Raw genomic sequence first — 14187 nt, 5'->3', positions numbered from 1 at the left:
TCCATCCCCCAACCCTAAGTAAGTGTTACCTTCTTGTCTGTTAATTGTACTATATTGCTGTGTTCACCTTTTTAAGGAATAAATATATTTTATTATATCTAAGCCTCGTTCAGTTCAACCCAGATATTTGGTGTTCATTATATCTTGTCATAAGCTACCGTGACAAACGCCTGGTACTCTGCCCGAGAGTATAACGCCTGGTACTCTGCCCGAGAGTGTAAAGCCTGGTACTCTGCCCGACAGTAACGTCTGGAACTCTGCCAGAGAGTGTAATGCCTGGTACTCTGCCCGAGAGTAACGCCTGGTAATCTGCCCGACAGTAACGTCTGGTACTCTGCCCGAGAGTGTAACGCCTGGTAATCTGCCCGACAGTAACGTCTGGTACTCTGCCCGAGAGTGTAACGTCTGGTACTCTGCCTGAGAGTATAACGCCTGGTACTCTGCCTGAGAGTCACAAATGACATGATCCCATCACACAACCCTCAAGCTACCACAGGAGCAGCCAAAGTTCTTCAACAGTGCAAGATTATTGTTTGAGACGAGAATACAATATCCCACAAACATGCATTAGAGGCTCACGATCGAACACTTCAGGACCTCAGAGGCAATGAAACCATTATGGGTGGAGTTGTTGTTGTTTTAACAGGGGATTTTGCATTAAGAAACTAAAAAAAATAATTATGCAGTTATAAATCTCCGAATTTTTGGGGTTTCTTAGTATTCTCGTGCAATGCCGGGTACTTTTAGCTAGTACTTCTATGAATTACAACTTTTAATCAAGATTTGTACCTTGTCGTTTCTGAAATGCTGCCCAATGTTCAAAATGTGATGGGATGATGGGTTACAGGGCAACCCTATGTTTTAATTTATAATCCTAAAATGCCACTCTTTTTTGTCCATAAAAATTACAGTATGTTCTCCTTCATATAAACAAAGAACCACTACTTTTTTATTTTTCATTTTAATAACATCACTTTGACCACTGGCTGGGCTGTGTTTCACACAGTAATTATACATTAGGTGGTACAAAGAACCAATAGGTAGCGCTAATAAATTATATGGTATTATAATGAAGAGCTGGCAGCCTAGATATAACTCTGACCCCAGGTCAGATGTAGTGCAATGGAAAGGGTATTATATCTCTGGCGCTCGGCAAGGCTGGGTATGAATAAAAAGAATATATACAACCAGATGATGGTGCTGGCAGATCCAATGATGAACTCCACGTGGGGGTAGTCAGATATGAAATATAAAAAATGAAAAAACATAGTGTAATACTGTAAAGTTCCTAGTACTCACACAGACTAAACAAGACTGACAACAGTTGCTGAAAATGGATCAGTCACCTGTCCGTTTTCAGCAACTGTTGTCAGTCTTGTTTAGTCTGTGTGAGTACTAGGAACTTTACAGTATTAGACTATGTTTTTTCATTTTTTATATATTTCATATCTGACTACCCCCACGTGGAGTTCATCATTGGATCTGCCAGCACCATCATCTGGTTGTATATATTCTTTTTATTCATACCCAGCCTTGTCGAGCGCCAGAGATATAATACCCTTTCCATTACATTAGGTATGTATATGACTGATCGCTGTAATTGTGCCAAGTTTGTCTTTAAGTTTCCTTATTTCTCTCATCAACGCTTCAGACACCTACTTACTTCTTTCCCTGTATAAGACCACAGCTCACAAATTAAAGACCTTAGCCATCAATTGTTGATACACCGCCAAAATCACTTATTAGAACAGCACTGATAAATATACACCTTATGTGCATTTTAATTACGCGCCTAATTGTATTTTTGATGCATGATGTTCTCTTATGCTGCCAAATCGTTTTCGGATCTTTCCATGGGGCAGTGATAGGAATGTTAAATGAAATCTGTTATTTGTTCTTACCCAGGGGTCAATAATAAGAAAATCAATCTTCAAATGACAAGCAGCAGTCAAGACGTGCCTGGGTTGTGACAATATATATATATATATATATATAATCTTTAGCATTATAATCATAGTTTTGAGCCTCATTGAAATCCCTCAGGCATGCAACACCTTTCAATATTTATATTGCAACTTCTATAGTTTAAGATGTATGTACAACCTTTAAAAAAAAAAAAAAATCGCCCAGAGAGCCCAATTGATAACATCAGTGCAAGAAAGTCCATGGAATACGCAACACTTCATGGTTTTGCGAGGTGCTAGTGATGTAATTCCATACTTGCAGTGATTTTACCTGATTAATAAGGCATGTCTAAAACATTTACAATGCCAGCCATACGTAACAAACCCTACAAAAAGATGATGTCCTTGTTACAGTAAAAAACTAAATCCGAATAGGAACCGGATTACAGCCCCACCAATGCAACGTGGGACACAGGAAATTCTTTTAAAAGATTTAATGGGTTAAAAGAACATGAGAACAGAGTCCTAACAAACACTCTGACATGTTTCACGCTCAGGACGCAAGGTTCTGGATCCTCTGAAGCGGTCGGAGACTTACCTGTGGTCCGTGAGTAGCAACTACAACAGTCTTGTGCTGAATGAGATCAGCCAGTTGTTAGTTAAGCTACAACAATATTTACTCTCATAGATACACTGCTATATCTGTATACTTTAATCTATAGGGGCTTATACCTCTCTATCTCTAGATACAGGTGAAGATTTTACATAGATCCCTTATTCATTCTACAGCGCCTCCAGTTATACACCTTTTCAGTTTTTTTAGAGCACCGGACTGATGTGCTTTGTTTAGTCCATTACCTTCTATACAGTAAAAAACGGACATGTCATTAGAAATAAATGAAGTTTATAGTGGGCCACTTAAGTGGGATAAGTCACAATGCAGTCACAAGTGGTCATGTGTGGGGTTTAGCCAATGTTAAAACTCATCAGGGATGATAATGACATAACAAATGTGATTAAACAAGTTAATGGATATGTGTTCATTTTCAAGATGACAAATATAGGAATTAAACATATGAAACCAAGTAACCAAATAAAGAAGGAAGATATTGAAGCTCAAAAATATTTTGTACCATTGCAGCGGCTGCCGTCAGAATAATGTCCTTCTCCACAGTTGCTGAGACACTGCCCTTCTAGCAAGGCCATAGGAGGTGAACAGGAGGTGCACTGGTTGGCCAGTGGTCCAGAACACGAGGCACACTCTTTGTGGCAGGCTGGGGAAAGAAAACAGGACATGGACCGTGTGAATCAAACACACCTATCTTATACCACTCTGCCATAAACGGCATTCAATATTCATTGATTTTACCAGGCAAACAAGGTCAAGGTAAGAAAATGTTTTTATTTATGGATTACAGTATGTAACAAAGAGGACTGCAAACAGGGTTAATTATTCTTAGCAGCAGCTCATGTTAGTAGCTCCCCATACAAACATACGACAGGACAGATGCTGTAGACGTTCTTGGTGTCTAAGTACTGTACCATCAACTGTATGTAATACTGTACTGTATGATATGTACAGGTTAAATTCCACACAAGGTCAACTCTGGCTCTCCTTTCATCCAAGTTAGATAAAAACTAATTACATATTTAATCACTAGCATTAATAAATAGAAGCTTGCTTTTGTAAAGAGCTTTTGATCAAGGTGCCTGCAATGTAAGATGCATAACAGTGTGAAGAAGCATAATAAAGACAGGATAAAGAATGGTATCGCTATATACTTAGGATAAATTATTATCAGAGAGCTAGAACAATTAATGGTACCCCCTCCCTATTGAACGCTAACGTCTGCAGTGCTAATAAGCAAATATATAGACCGCCTTGATGTGTGTATTTTAGTAAATGCATCTTGTAATAATCCGAGGTAAATCCCATATTTGAATCCTGTCTCCAATTCACCCCTTGATGTGTCTCTTAATTCAATTCAGCTTTTACACTTAGGCAGGACAACACCCTGTTTAGAAAAACCACCTGTTTTAATGTGCCTCACATGTTCTAATTAAGATGGCTGGGCTGAACTTGAGTCATTCAGGTGACATTTGTGAGCTATATAACTAAAAGCACAGCAGCCTTATGCCGCGGGCGCTTAGGTGCTGAGCTCCGTGACATCACTGGACGGCGCGCGGACTAAGGCCCCGTCTCTATGGACTCAGCCTTATGCTGTCTTGCAGCCTGATTTCAAAGCAGCCCATGTTTGAATTAGCCCATTTTAAGTAGCATGCAGTGCTGGAGTTTAAAAGGGAGGATCTCCCCCCCTAACAAATATCATCTTCTTCTTCTCTTCTCTGGTAAATCCCATATTTGTATCCTTTCTCCAATTCACCCTTTGATGTGTCTCTTAATTAAATTCAGCTTTTACACTTAGGCAGGATAACACCCTGTTTAGAAAAACCATCTGTTTTAATGTGCCTCACATGTGCTAATTAAGGTGGCTGGGCTGAACTTGATTCAGTCAGGTGACATTTTAGAGCTGTATAACTAAAAGCACAGCAGCCTTAGGCCTCGGCCATGTTTGCTGCTTGCTTGCGGAAGCGTGCTGACGCGCGCTCCCGCTCAGCACTGAGCCCCTACAGCCGCAATTAGAGCGGCTTTAGTAGGGGCTCACCTGCGCTTCCGCGCGCTTGCGGAAGCGCAGGTCTTAGGGGAATTTAAAATATCCCCCGCTTGCCGGCGAGACAGGCCGGTCACGTGAGCGGTTCGCCCAATGAGGGCGAACTAGCTCCGTGATGTCACTGGCCCAACCCCGGCCAGTGACGCGCCCGCCCCCGGCCCGCCCCCTGACGGCCTGGTGAGAGCGCGTGCGGTAAGCAACCGCAAGGCCAGGGAAAGCACCCGCTTTCCCTGAGCCTCAGCGAGCGAGCAGGGAGCATGGACTCGGCCTTAGGCTGTCTTGCAGCCTGATTTTAAAGCAGCCCGTATTCGAAGTAGCCCATTTTGCCATAGGGCAGATCAATACTGCCACAGACCACGCAGAGGCATCTGTACGGGGCACGATCACATTGCCTAAAGGCATTGATCACGCCCATAGACCGCGCGGATGCAAGAAATCAGTTGAAACTGATTTCTTGGCACGACAGGCAGGTCACGTGAGCAGTTTGCCCAATGAGGGCGAACCAGCTCTGTGACGCCCCTGGGCACACCCCGCACGGCGCGTCCAACATGGACACAAAACGCACTCGCTTCATGTCACAGCCTTCACACGCCTCCGCACAGGCGAAAGCTGTTTTGGATTAGCCTTATGTTGTCTTGCAGCCTGATTTTAAAGCAGCCATGTTTGAAGTAGCCCCTTTTAAGTAGCACTCAGTGTTAGTGTTTAAAAGGGAGTACAAAAGGAGTGAACAAGTGGACAACACCTACTGGCCCTGATTCCATGAACTACTTTCTTACCTGCGTCCTCTGACACCACACAGCTATATCCCCTGCACTAAAACACACCCCTACAAATCATCCTCACACATCCTCTTACTATCCATGCTTCTCTTCCTTGCTTCTGGGGATATCTCTCCCAATCCTGGACCCTACCTTACTGCTGCGGCCGAGTTTATTCGAGCATTTGCCCGTTCTCGGCCGCAGCAGTTACCTGGCGCGCGCCGGAGGGTGCCGGGCGCGCGCCGAAGCAACGGAGGAGAGGCCCGCCGATCGCGGCTTCCCCCTCTCCTCTCCGGGACCACCGGGTCCCCCGGAACCCCCTGCCGCCGTCCCCCACATCGTGGGACACCAGGGCTCCCTCGGGGAGCCCTGGACGCGCGTGCAGGGGGCGCAGGCATCCGATGACGTGTGACCGCGCATCGGTGACGCGCGGCACGCCGAGGGGATGCCACTTGCAAGCCGGGAAATCTCCCGGCTTGCGGAACTGGCCACACTTCAATAAAGTGTGTCGCCAGTGTATTTCTACATACTCTCATCCTCGCCTGCCAAATGCAACTTCTACTCCTTCTAGTAACCCCTCCAACCTCAACCCCATCCCCTGCCACCCTCCCTCCTCTCTCCCTTTCTCCTGTGCCCTTTGGAATGCTCGCTCCCTTTCCAACAAGTTCCTCTCTGTGCATGACTTCTTTCTCTCTCACTCTCTGCTCCTATTTGCTATAACTGAGACATGGCTCACTCAGTCTGATTCTGCTCTGGAAGCTGCCCTCTCTTTTGGTAGCCATATGGCAGGGGTGGAGGTGTGGGGCTCCTGCTCCCCTGTATCTGCTGTTACCGAACCCTTCCTATTCCTCCCTCTCTTGCTTTTCCCTCCTTTGAGGCTCACACTGTCCAGATCTTCTCTCCTCTTCCTGTCCACGTGGCGTTCATCTATCGCCCACCTATGTCTACTCATTCCCCGTCTGCCTTTCTCTCTCCCTTTGAATCCTGGCTCTCTTTCTTTCTCTCATCAGAGTTCTTCTCCTTATGGACTTCAACTGCCACATTGATGACCCCTCACTCCCTTGGGCTTCCCGCTTTCTCTCTCTAACCTCAACTTTTTCCCTGCAGCCAGCACACACAAGGATGGCCACTACCTAGCCTCGGTTTTCACTAAAACCTTTTCTCTCTCTGACTTCTCCATTTCCCCCTTTCCTCTCTCTGACCACCACCTCATCTCATTTTCTCTCTTTCGCTTCTCCCCTTCACCACCTCCATCTACCCCTTGTTTGTGCAGAAACCTGCACTCTATTAACCTACCAGCCTTTGATTCCACTTTACGCTCCTCCCTCAGTTCTGCTCCAGACCCTGACAACCTGGTCCGGAACTACAACTCAGCCCTATCCTCCTCTCTTACATGCCGCGCTTTCTCTCTGCCGTCCTCGCCCTTCTAACCCCAGACCCTGGCTAAATTCCCACATGTGTATGCTGTGCTCCTCCACTCATTCGTCTGAACGACTCTGGAGGAAATCTCGTACTCTCGCAGACTTCCTTCACTACAAATTTATGCTTTCCTGTTTCAACTCTGCCTCTCTCAGGCTAAACAAACCTACTTTTCTTCACTAATCAACACATACAAGTCTAACCCACACCAACTCTTCTCTGTCTTTGACTCTCTACTCAAATCACCCTAAGCTGCCTCTTCTTCTTCCTCCATCTCACCTCAGGACTTTGCTGACTATTTTAAGGAAAAGGTGGAATCCATACATCAGAACATCCCATCTGTTGCCTCCTCCCATCCCACAATGCTTTCCAACTCTCCTCCTGCCTTCCTTGACTCTTTTTCCGCTGCCTCAGAGGAGGATGTTTCACTGCTGATCTCTTCTTCTCCCTCTACCACTTGCCCTCTTGACCCATTCCCTCCCATCTCCTAAAACCTCTTGCTCCTACTATAATCCCTACGCTCACACACATTTTTAACTCCTCCCTCAACTCTGGTACCTCACCCTCCTCCTTCAAACATGCAACAGTTATACCATTACTCAAAACAGCAAGCTTGACCCTAACTGTCTTTCTAACTATCGACCTGTCTCCCTCCTGCCTTTTGCCTCTAAACTGTATTGTATTGTATTGTATTTCTTTATTTATATAGCGCCATTAGTGTACATAGCGCTTCACAGTAGTAATACATGTGGTAATCGAATAAATAACAGATAATATAAATAACAGATCATGGGAATAAGTGCTTTAGACATAAAAGTAACATTTCGGAAGAGGAGTCCCTGCCCCGAGGAGCTTACAGTCTAATTGGTAGGTAGGGAGAACGTACAGAGACAGTAGGAGGGAGTTCTGGTAAGTGCGTCTGCAGGGGGCCAAGCATTATGTATCGTGTTTAGAATATCCACAGTGCTATTCATATGCTTCTTTAAGCAAGTGTGTCTTAAGGTGGGTCTTAAAGGTGGATAGAGAGGGTGCTAGTCGGGTACTGAGGGGAAGGGCATTCCAGAGGTGTGGGGCAGTCAGTGAAAAAGGTTTAAGGCGGGAGAGGGCTTTAGATACAAAGGGGGTAGAAAGAAGACATCCTTGAGAAGAACGCAAGAGTCTGGATGGTGCATACCGAGAAATTAGGGATGAGATGTAAGGAGGGGCAGAAGAGTGTAAAGCTTTAAAAGTGAGGAGAAGAATGGAGTGTGAGATGCGGGATTTGATCGGAAGCCAGGAGAGGGATTTCATGAGGGGAGATGCTGAGACAGATCTAGGAAAGAGTAGAGTGATTCTGGCAGCAGCATTTAGGATATATTGTAGGGGAGACAGGTGAGAGGCAGGAAGGCCGGACAGCAGGAGGTTACAGTAATGAAGATGGGAGAGAATGAGGGCCTGAGTCAGAGTTTTAGCAGTCGAAAAACAGAGGAAAGGGCGTATCTTAGTTATATTGCGGAGGAAAAAGCGACAAGTTTTAGAAATGTTTTGAATGTGAGGGGCGAATGTGAGAGAGGAGTCGAATGTGACCCCTAGGCAGCGTGCTTGGGCTACTGGGTGAATGATTGTAGTTCCAACAGTAATGTGGAAGGAGGTAGTAGGGCCAGGTTTGGGAGGAAGTATGAGGAGCTCTGTTTTAGCCATTTTGAGTTTAAGGCGTCGGAGGGCCATCCAGGATGATATAGCAGAGAGACATTCAGAAACTTTGGTTTGTACAGCAGGTGTAAGGTCAGGTGTTGAAAAGTATATTTGTGTGTCGTCGGCATAGAGGTGATAATTAAACCCAAAAGATGTTATTAGGTCACCTAGAGAGAGTGTGTACAGAGAAAAGAGAAGAGGTCCCAGGACAGAGCCCTGGGGTACCCCCACAGAGAGATCAATAGAGGTGTTAGCAGAAGAGACACTAAAAGTACGATGGGAGAGGTAGGATGAGATCCAGGATAGAGCTTTGTTCCGAATACCTAGAGTATGGAGAATGTGGAGGAGAAGAGGGTGGTCCACGGTGTCAAATGCTGCAGAGAGGTCGAGTAATATGAGCAGAGTGTAATGACCTCTGTCTTTGGCAGCATGGAGGTCGTCAGTTATTTTAGTGAGGGCTGTTTCGGTGGAGTGAGCAGTGCGGAAGCCAGATTGTAGAGGGTCTAGGAGAGAATAGGTGTTGAGAAAATGGAGCAAGCGAGAGAATACAAGACGTTCAAGTAGTTTAGAGGCAAAAGGCAGAAGGGAGACAGGTCGATAGTTAGAAAGACAGGTAGGGTCAAGCTTGCTGTTTTTGAGTAATGGTATGACTGTTGCATGTTTAAAGGAGGATGGAAAGGTTCCAGAGCAGAGGGAGGAGTTAAAAATGTGTGTAAGCGTAGGGATTATAGTAGGAGCTAGAGGTTTTAGGAGATGGGAGGGAATGGGGTCAAGAGGGCAAGTGGTAGAGGGAGAAGTGGCGATCAACAGCGACACATCCTCCTCTGAGACAGTGGAAAAAGACTCAAGGAAGGCAGGAGGAGAGTTAGGAAGAGGTGTAGGACGGGGGGAAGAAACAGAGGGGATGTTCTGCCGTATGGATTCCACCTTTTCCTTAAAATAGTCAGCAAAGTCCTTGAACGTCTTGTATTCTCTCGCTTGCTACACTTTCTCAATGCCTATTCTCTCCTAGACCCTCTACAATCTGGCTTCCGCATTGCTCACTCGACTGAAACAGCCCTTACTAAAATAACTAATGACCACCATGCTGCCAAAGAAAGAGGCTGCTCATATTACTCGACTTCTCTGCAGCATTTGACACCGCGGACCACCCTCTTCTTCTTCACATTCTCCATACTCTTGGTATTCGGAACAAAGCTCTATCCTGGATCTCCTCGTACCCCTCCCATCATACTTTCAGTGTCTCTTCTGCTAACACCTCCTCCTCTATTGATCTCTCTGTGGGGGTGCCCCAGGGCTCTGTCCTGGGACCTCTTCTCTATTCTCTGTACACACTTTCTCTAGGTGACCTACTGTAATCTCTTGGGTTTAAATATCACCTCTGACGACACACATGTACTTTTCAACCCCTGACCTTACACCTGCTGTACAGAACAAAGTTTCTGAATGTCTCTGCGATATCATCCTGGATGGCCCCCTGTTGACTTAAATTTAACATGGCAAAAACAGAGCTCCTCATACTTCCTCCCAAACCTGGCCCTACTACCTCCTTCCACATTAATGTTGGAAGTACAATCATTCACCCAGTAGCCCAAGCACGCTGCCTACGGGTCACACTTGACTCCTTTCTCACATTCTCCTCTCACATTCAAAACGTACCTAAAACCTGTCACTTTTTCCTCCGCAATATTACAAAGATACGCCCGTTCCTCTGTTGCTCGACTGCTAAAACTCTGACTCAGGCCCTCATTCTTTCCCGTCTTGATTATTGTAACCTCCTGCTGTCCGGCCTTCCTACCCCTCACCTGTCTCCCCTACAATCTATCCTAAACGCTGCTGCCAGAATCACTCTACTCTTTCCTAAATCTGTCTCAGCGTCTCCCCTGCTGAAATCACTCTCCTGGCTTCCGATCAAATCCCGCATCTCACACTCAATTCTTCTCCTCACTTTTAAAGCTTTACACTCTTCTGCCCCTCCCTACATCTCAGTCCTAGTTTCTCGTTATGTACCATCCCGACTCTTGCATTCTGCTCAAGGATATCTTCTTTCTACCCCCTTTGTATATAAAGCCCTCTCCCGCCTTAAACCTTCCTCACTGACTGCCCCTCACCTCTGGAATTCCCTTCCCCTCAGTATCCGACTAGCACCCTCTCTATCCACCTTTACGAGCCACCTTAAAACACACTTGCTTAAAGAAGCATATGAGTAGCACCATGGCTAATACTATACACATGATACATAAAGCTTGGCCCCCTGCAGACGCACTTACCTGAACTCCCTCCTACTGTCTCTGTACGTTCGCCCTACATACAGTACGAATTAGATTGTAAGCTCGTCGGAGCAGGAACTCCTCTTCCGAAATGTTACTTTTATGCCTGTAGCACATATTCCCATGATCTGTTATTTGTATTTGTTATTTATATGATTGTCATGTGTATTAATACTGTGAAGTGCTATGTACATTAATGGGATGGCGGTATATAAATAAAGACATACAATACCAGTAGATGTTAAGCATATCATCAGGGAGCCTCAGCAAAACCAGATAACATTATTATCGAGTTACTAGGAAATACTGGTTGACGCACTTTGTCCACATGTTAATGGATAATGGTTAAAACATGTAGGCGGGTATCATACGGTATACAATATTGGGTGGGAAACTACTGAAACAGGCCACTGTTGGGTAATATATAATGTCGGGATGAGTTTTAAGCTTTGAAAAAGAGATCTGTCTATAATAAGCAGATTTTGGAGTTATGATTATTATCATTTATTTATAAGGCACCAACATATTCCGTAGCATAGTACAATAGGGGTACAGGACGAAAACACTAAGTAGCAGACATAAACTTACATTGCTACAGTAGGTAAGGACTGGTGCGCTGCCCCGAGGAGCTTACAATCTACAGTATTAGGAAGGGTAAATGGAAACAGAAGGTACAGTTTCCTGGCTGCTCTCTGCGATCATCTATTTTTTTGCCTCCAAATGCAACTTACGTGAACAGCTAGAGATAATAAGGGAAAAGCATGTTTCACAGATGAAACGTTTCCCAGAAAAGGATGAATTGCCAATATGTATCCAATGTGCTTTATCCAAGCAAAATGCTGTCTATGTTCTCAAGTACTGCATTAGTGTAAATAGCAGTTTTATGTAACTGGGCCATTGAAGACGAAATAGAAATTCTCTTCATATAAAACATGCTGTACTTGTACTTCTGAGTTGTCACTTTCATTGTAACAAATGGCATCAAATTAGTGTCAATAGCTAGTATTTTATTGCTTGTCATTCGGAATCTTATCATCCCTGATTTCATTTCTTGTCGCTACGCCACAAAAACATGAATTTAATAAAAGCTGGCTGTCGTAATCCAAACTGCTTTCTGAAAATATGCAATTTCGCAAGATAAATAATGTCATTGGATAATCTCCATGTTCAGACACAGCTACACTGCTACCATCAACATGCAATAAGTGTATATGTACAATATGCTGCACAATTTCTAGTACAGTTAGTGCTCGCTATCCACCGAACGGCTTATCCGATGCCGCATAATGCAGTCCGCTGGACACATTATCCGACGTCGGAACCGCTTATCCGCCGCGGATTAACATGGACCCATAATCCGACGGTCCGTTATCCGACGGCAGTTTGCGGGACGGTGGATAAGCGAGGACCGCCCGTATTACAAAAACGACACTTGCTAAATTTAATGTGAGGTTCATATGTTGACTTTGCCTTTTTTCCTGTTTGTGTAAAGTTAGACACAGAACACACGATGCCACTTGGGAAAATCATGGTTACATCTCTATTCCTGACAGCAGAGTGTGATGGAGCCTGGTTGAACTGAAAAGTTATTGCCACTGAGGCTACTGGAATGTGTTTGTCCCTTTACCACAAATGCACTCATAACAATGAATGGCTTGTATGGGGGTTTCAGGCAATGTGCTAATATATCTTACATCAGCCATGCAGTTTGAAAAATGTATTTCTCACTAACATAAGAATGATGATCTAGAACTTGATAGAATAAGCTTAAATAACAAGGTAGGAAATTGGCTACCGTTCACCTTGAGTGTCCTACTATAAATATTTGCTGGTACTAAAGAAATAGGGTGCATACAGGAAGGGTAATATACTAGAATACGGTGAAAGGTCACAGCAGTGGCCTAAAAGATTCCTATTTGCACTCGCTAAACCAGAAACGCTAGGCTAGGAAAAATTCAATCCTTGGAGTTACCTCCATAGCATACATAAACAATTATAAAATCACATTTATTAAACATATATACAAAAAACCTTATTGTCTAAAACACCACTATGTGGCTCCAGGAAAACACAGAGAGGGTGGGGAATAAGTGCTAATAATATTTGCCGAGCAAAGAGAGACTCCAAATAACTTCTGGACCGTATGTAAAATGTCTATACTCCTTGAGAGACTCCCCACAATAATCCTCTATTAGTTATAAGCACAACAAGTAGCCTATGTAGTATGAATGGGAGTCCATGAGTATAGGAAAGTTGCTGCAGTATGGCGTGTCCCCTATGTCAGTGTTATACAAGGGTATATAGTCCTTAGGTGACGTCACCATATATGGTATGCAGACGAAGTAGTGCGAGTACCTCCAAGTGCCTGACACTCTACGTTCATAAGTCAGATGTAAAGAGTACCGTATTGGTGACAATTTAATGATGCTAACTTAAAGCGCACCGCTTGGTCCCTAGGGTTCCAGGCAGGGCGTCGCTGTGTATGACGTGACGCTGCCTTCCCTTAAAGCAAGCGGGTCTGAGTACTAGGGACTTGTTTGGCCATTAGCAAATGTCTAAGTCAGTACACGAGTGGATATTGCACAATAATCAGCTCCCTCATGTGAGTATACGACCTGATAGTCTCTCCAGACTGTTAGCTCGCTTCCCGGTTCTCTGTGCTTCCGGATGACGTCACCGGAAGTGCGTCATCACGTACCGACGTACGTTTCACGCTCGTAGGCGCTTCGTCAGGGTAATGGGAGTGACTTAATACTTAAAGTTGATTCAAGCTTATGTGGTCCTTTGTGATAAGGGAAGAATAAGGTTAACACATGTCAATATAGACAATGAGGGCCTTATTCTGTGACAGCACCATCGCATGGAAAGGCCCATTCACTTTAATGAGATTTCCGTATGATAGTCACAGATCGGCGCCATTGCAGCTTACAGAATAAGGCCCTTATAGCCCAATGTCCTTTGTGATAATAGATTAATAAGGCTATCACATGGGGAAACAGGTAAATAGTACTAATGTCCCTCCTACAGTGCCCAATTTATCTAATTACTGTAATGACGTGGACAGTAACCTAACAATGACACCCACCAGGTGCTCATTTGCATGTCACTACCCAGAATCCTTGCCTGCAGCCTAACCACTGTATGGTGTGACAATGCAGTGAATGGAGAACAAGTTGGGGGACCTGTGGAAACATGCAAACACACTCATTGTCATTTTATCTTTGCTCTGTTTACTGCGAAAACCTTAGTGATTCTTTGCAGATTTAACATTTCCTTGTGCATACTGTATGTCAAACATTTTTACTGTTTCTATAGCGTCTCTATTTCAAAACATCCTTACCTCTACATAGTCAGTGAACCATTATAGTAAAAAAAAAAAAAAATAGCTCACCACATATAGGTCTCTTTTAAGTATGTTTTTAAGCTATCTTCCCCTACATCTATAATAATAATAATAGCATGTTCTTGTATAGCGCTGCTAATTGTACGC

General features: G+C 44.4%; 1 protein-coding gene across 2 annotated transcripts in view; it reads right to left on the bottom strand.

Annotated features, from left to right (window-relative positions):
- FRAS1 (Fraser extracellular matrix complex subunit 1) overlaps positions 1-14187 on the bottom strand; it is a 431436-nt gene that overhangs the window by 201924 nt on the left and 215325 nt on the right. For both annotated transcript variants that reach the window (XM_075606876.1, XM_075606883.1), the window contains exon 17: positions 3038-3178. In XM_075606876.1, coding sequence (XP_075462991.1) covers positions 3038-3178 — 141 coding nt within the window. The remainder of the gene's footprint in view (positions 1-3037; positions 3179-14187) is intronic.

The sequence above is a fragment of the Ascaphus truei genome, chromosome 1 (assembly GCF_040206685.1).
Source record: "Ascaphus truei isolate aAscTru1 chromosome 1, aAscTru1.hap1, whole genome shotgun sequence".
NCBI classification, from domain to species: Eukaryota; Metazoa; Chordata; class Amphibia; order Anura; family Ascaphidae; genus Ascaphus; species Ascaphus truei.
Note: the sequence above shows the minus strand (reverse complement) of the source record. Positions and strands in the feature narration are given on the sequence as shown.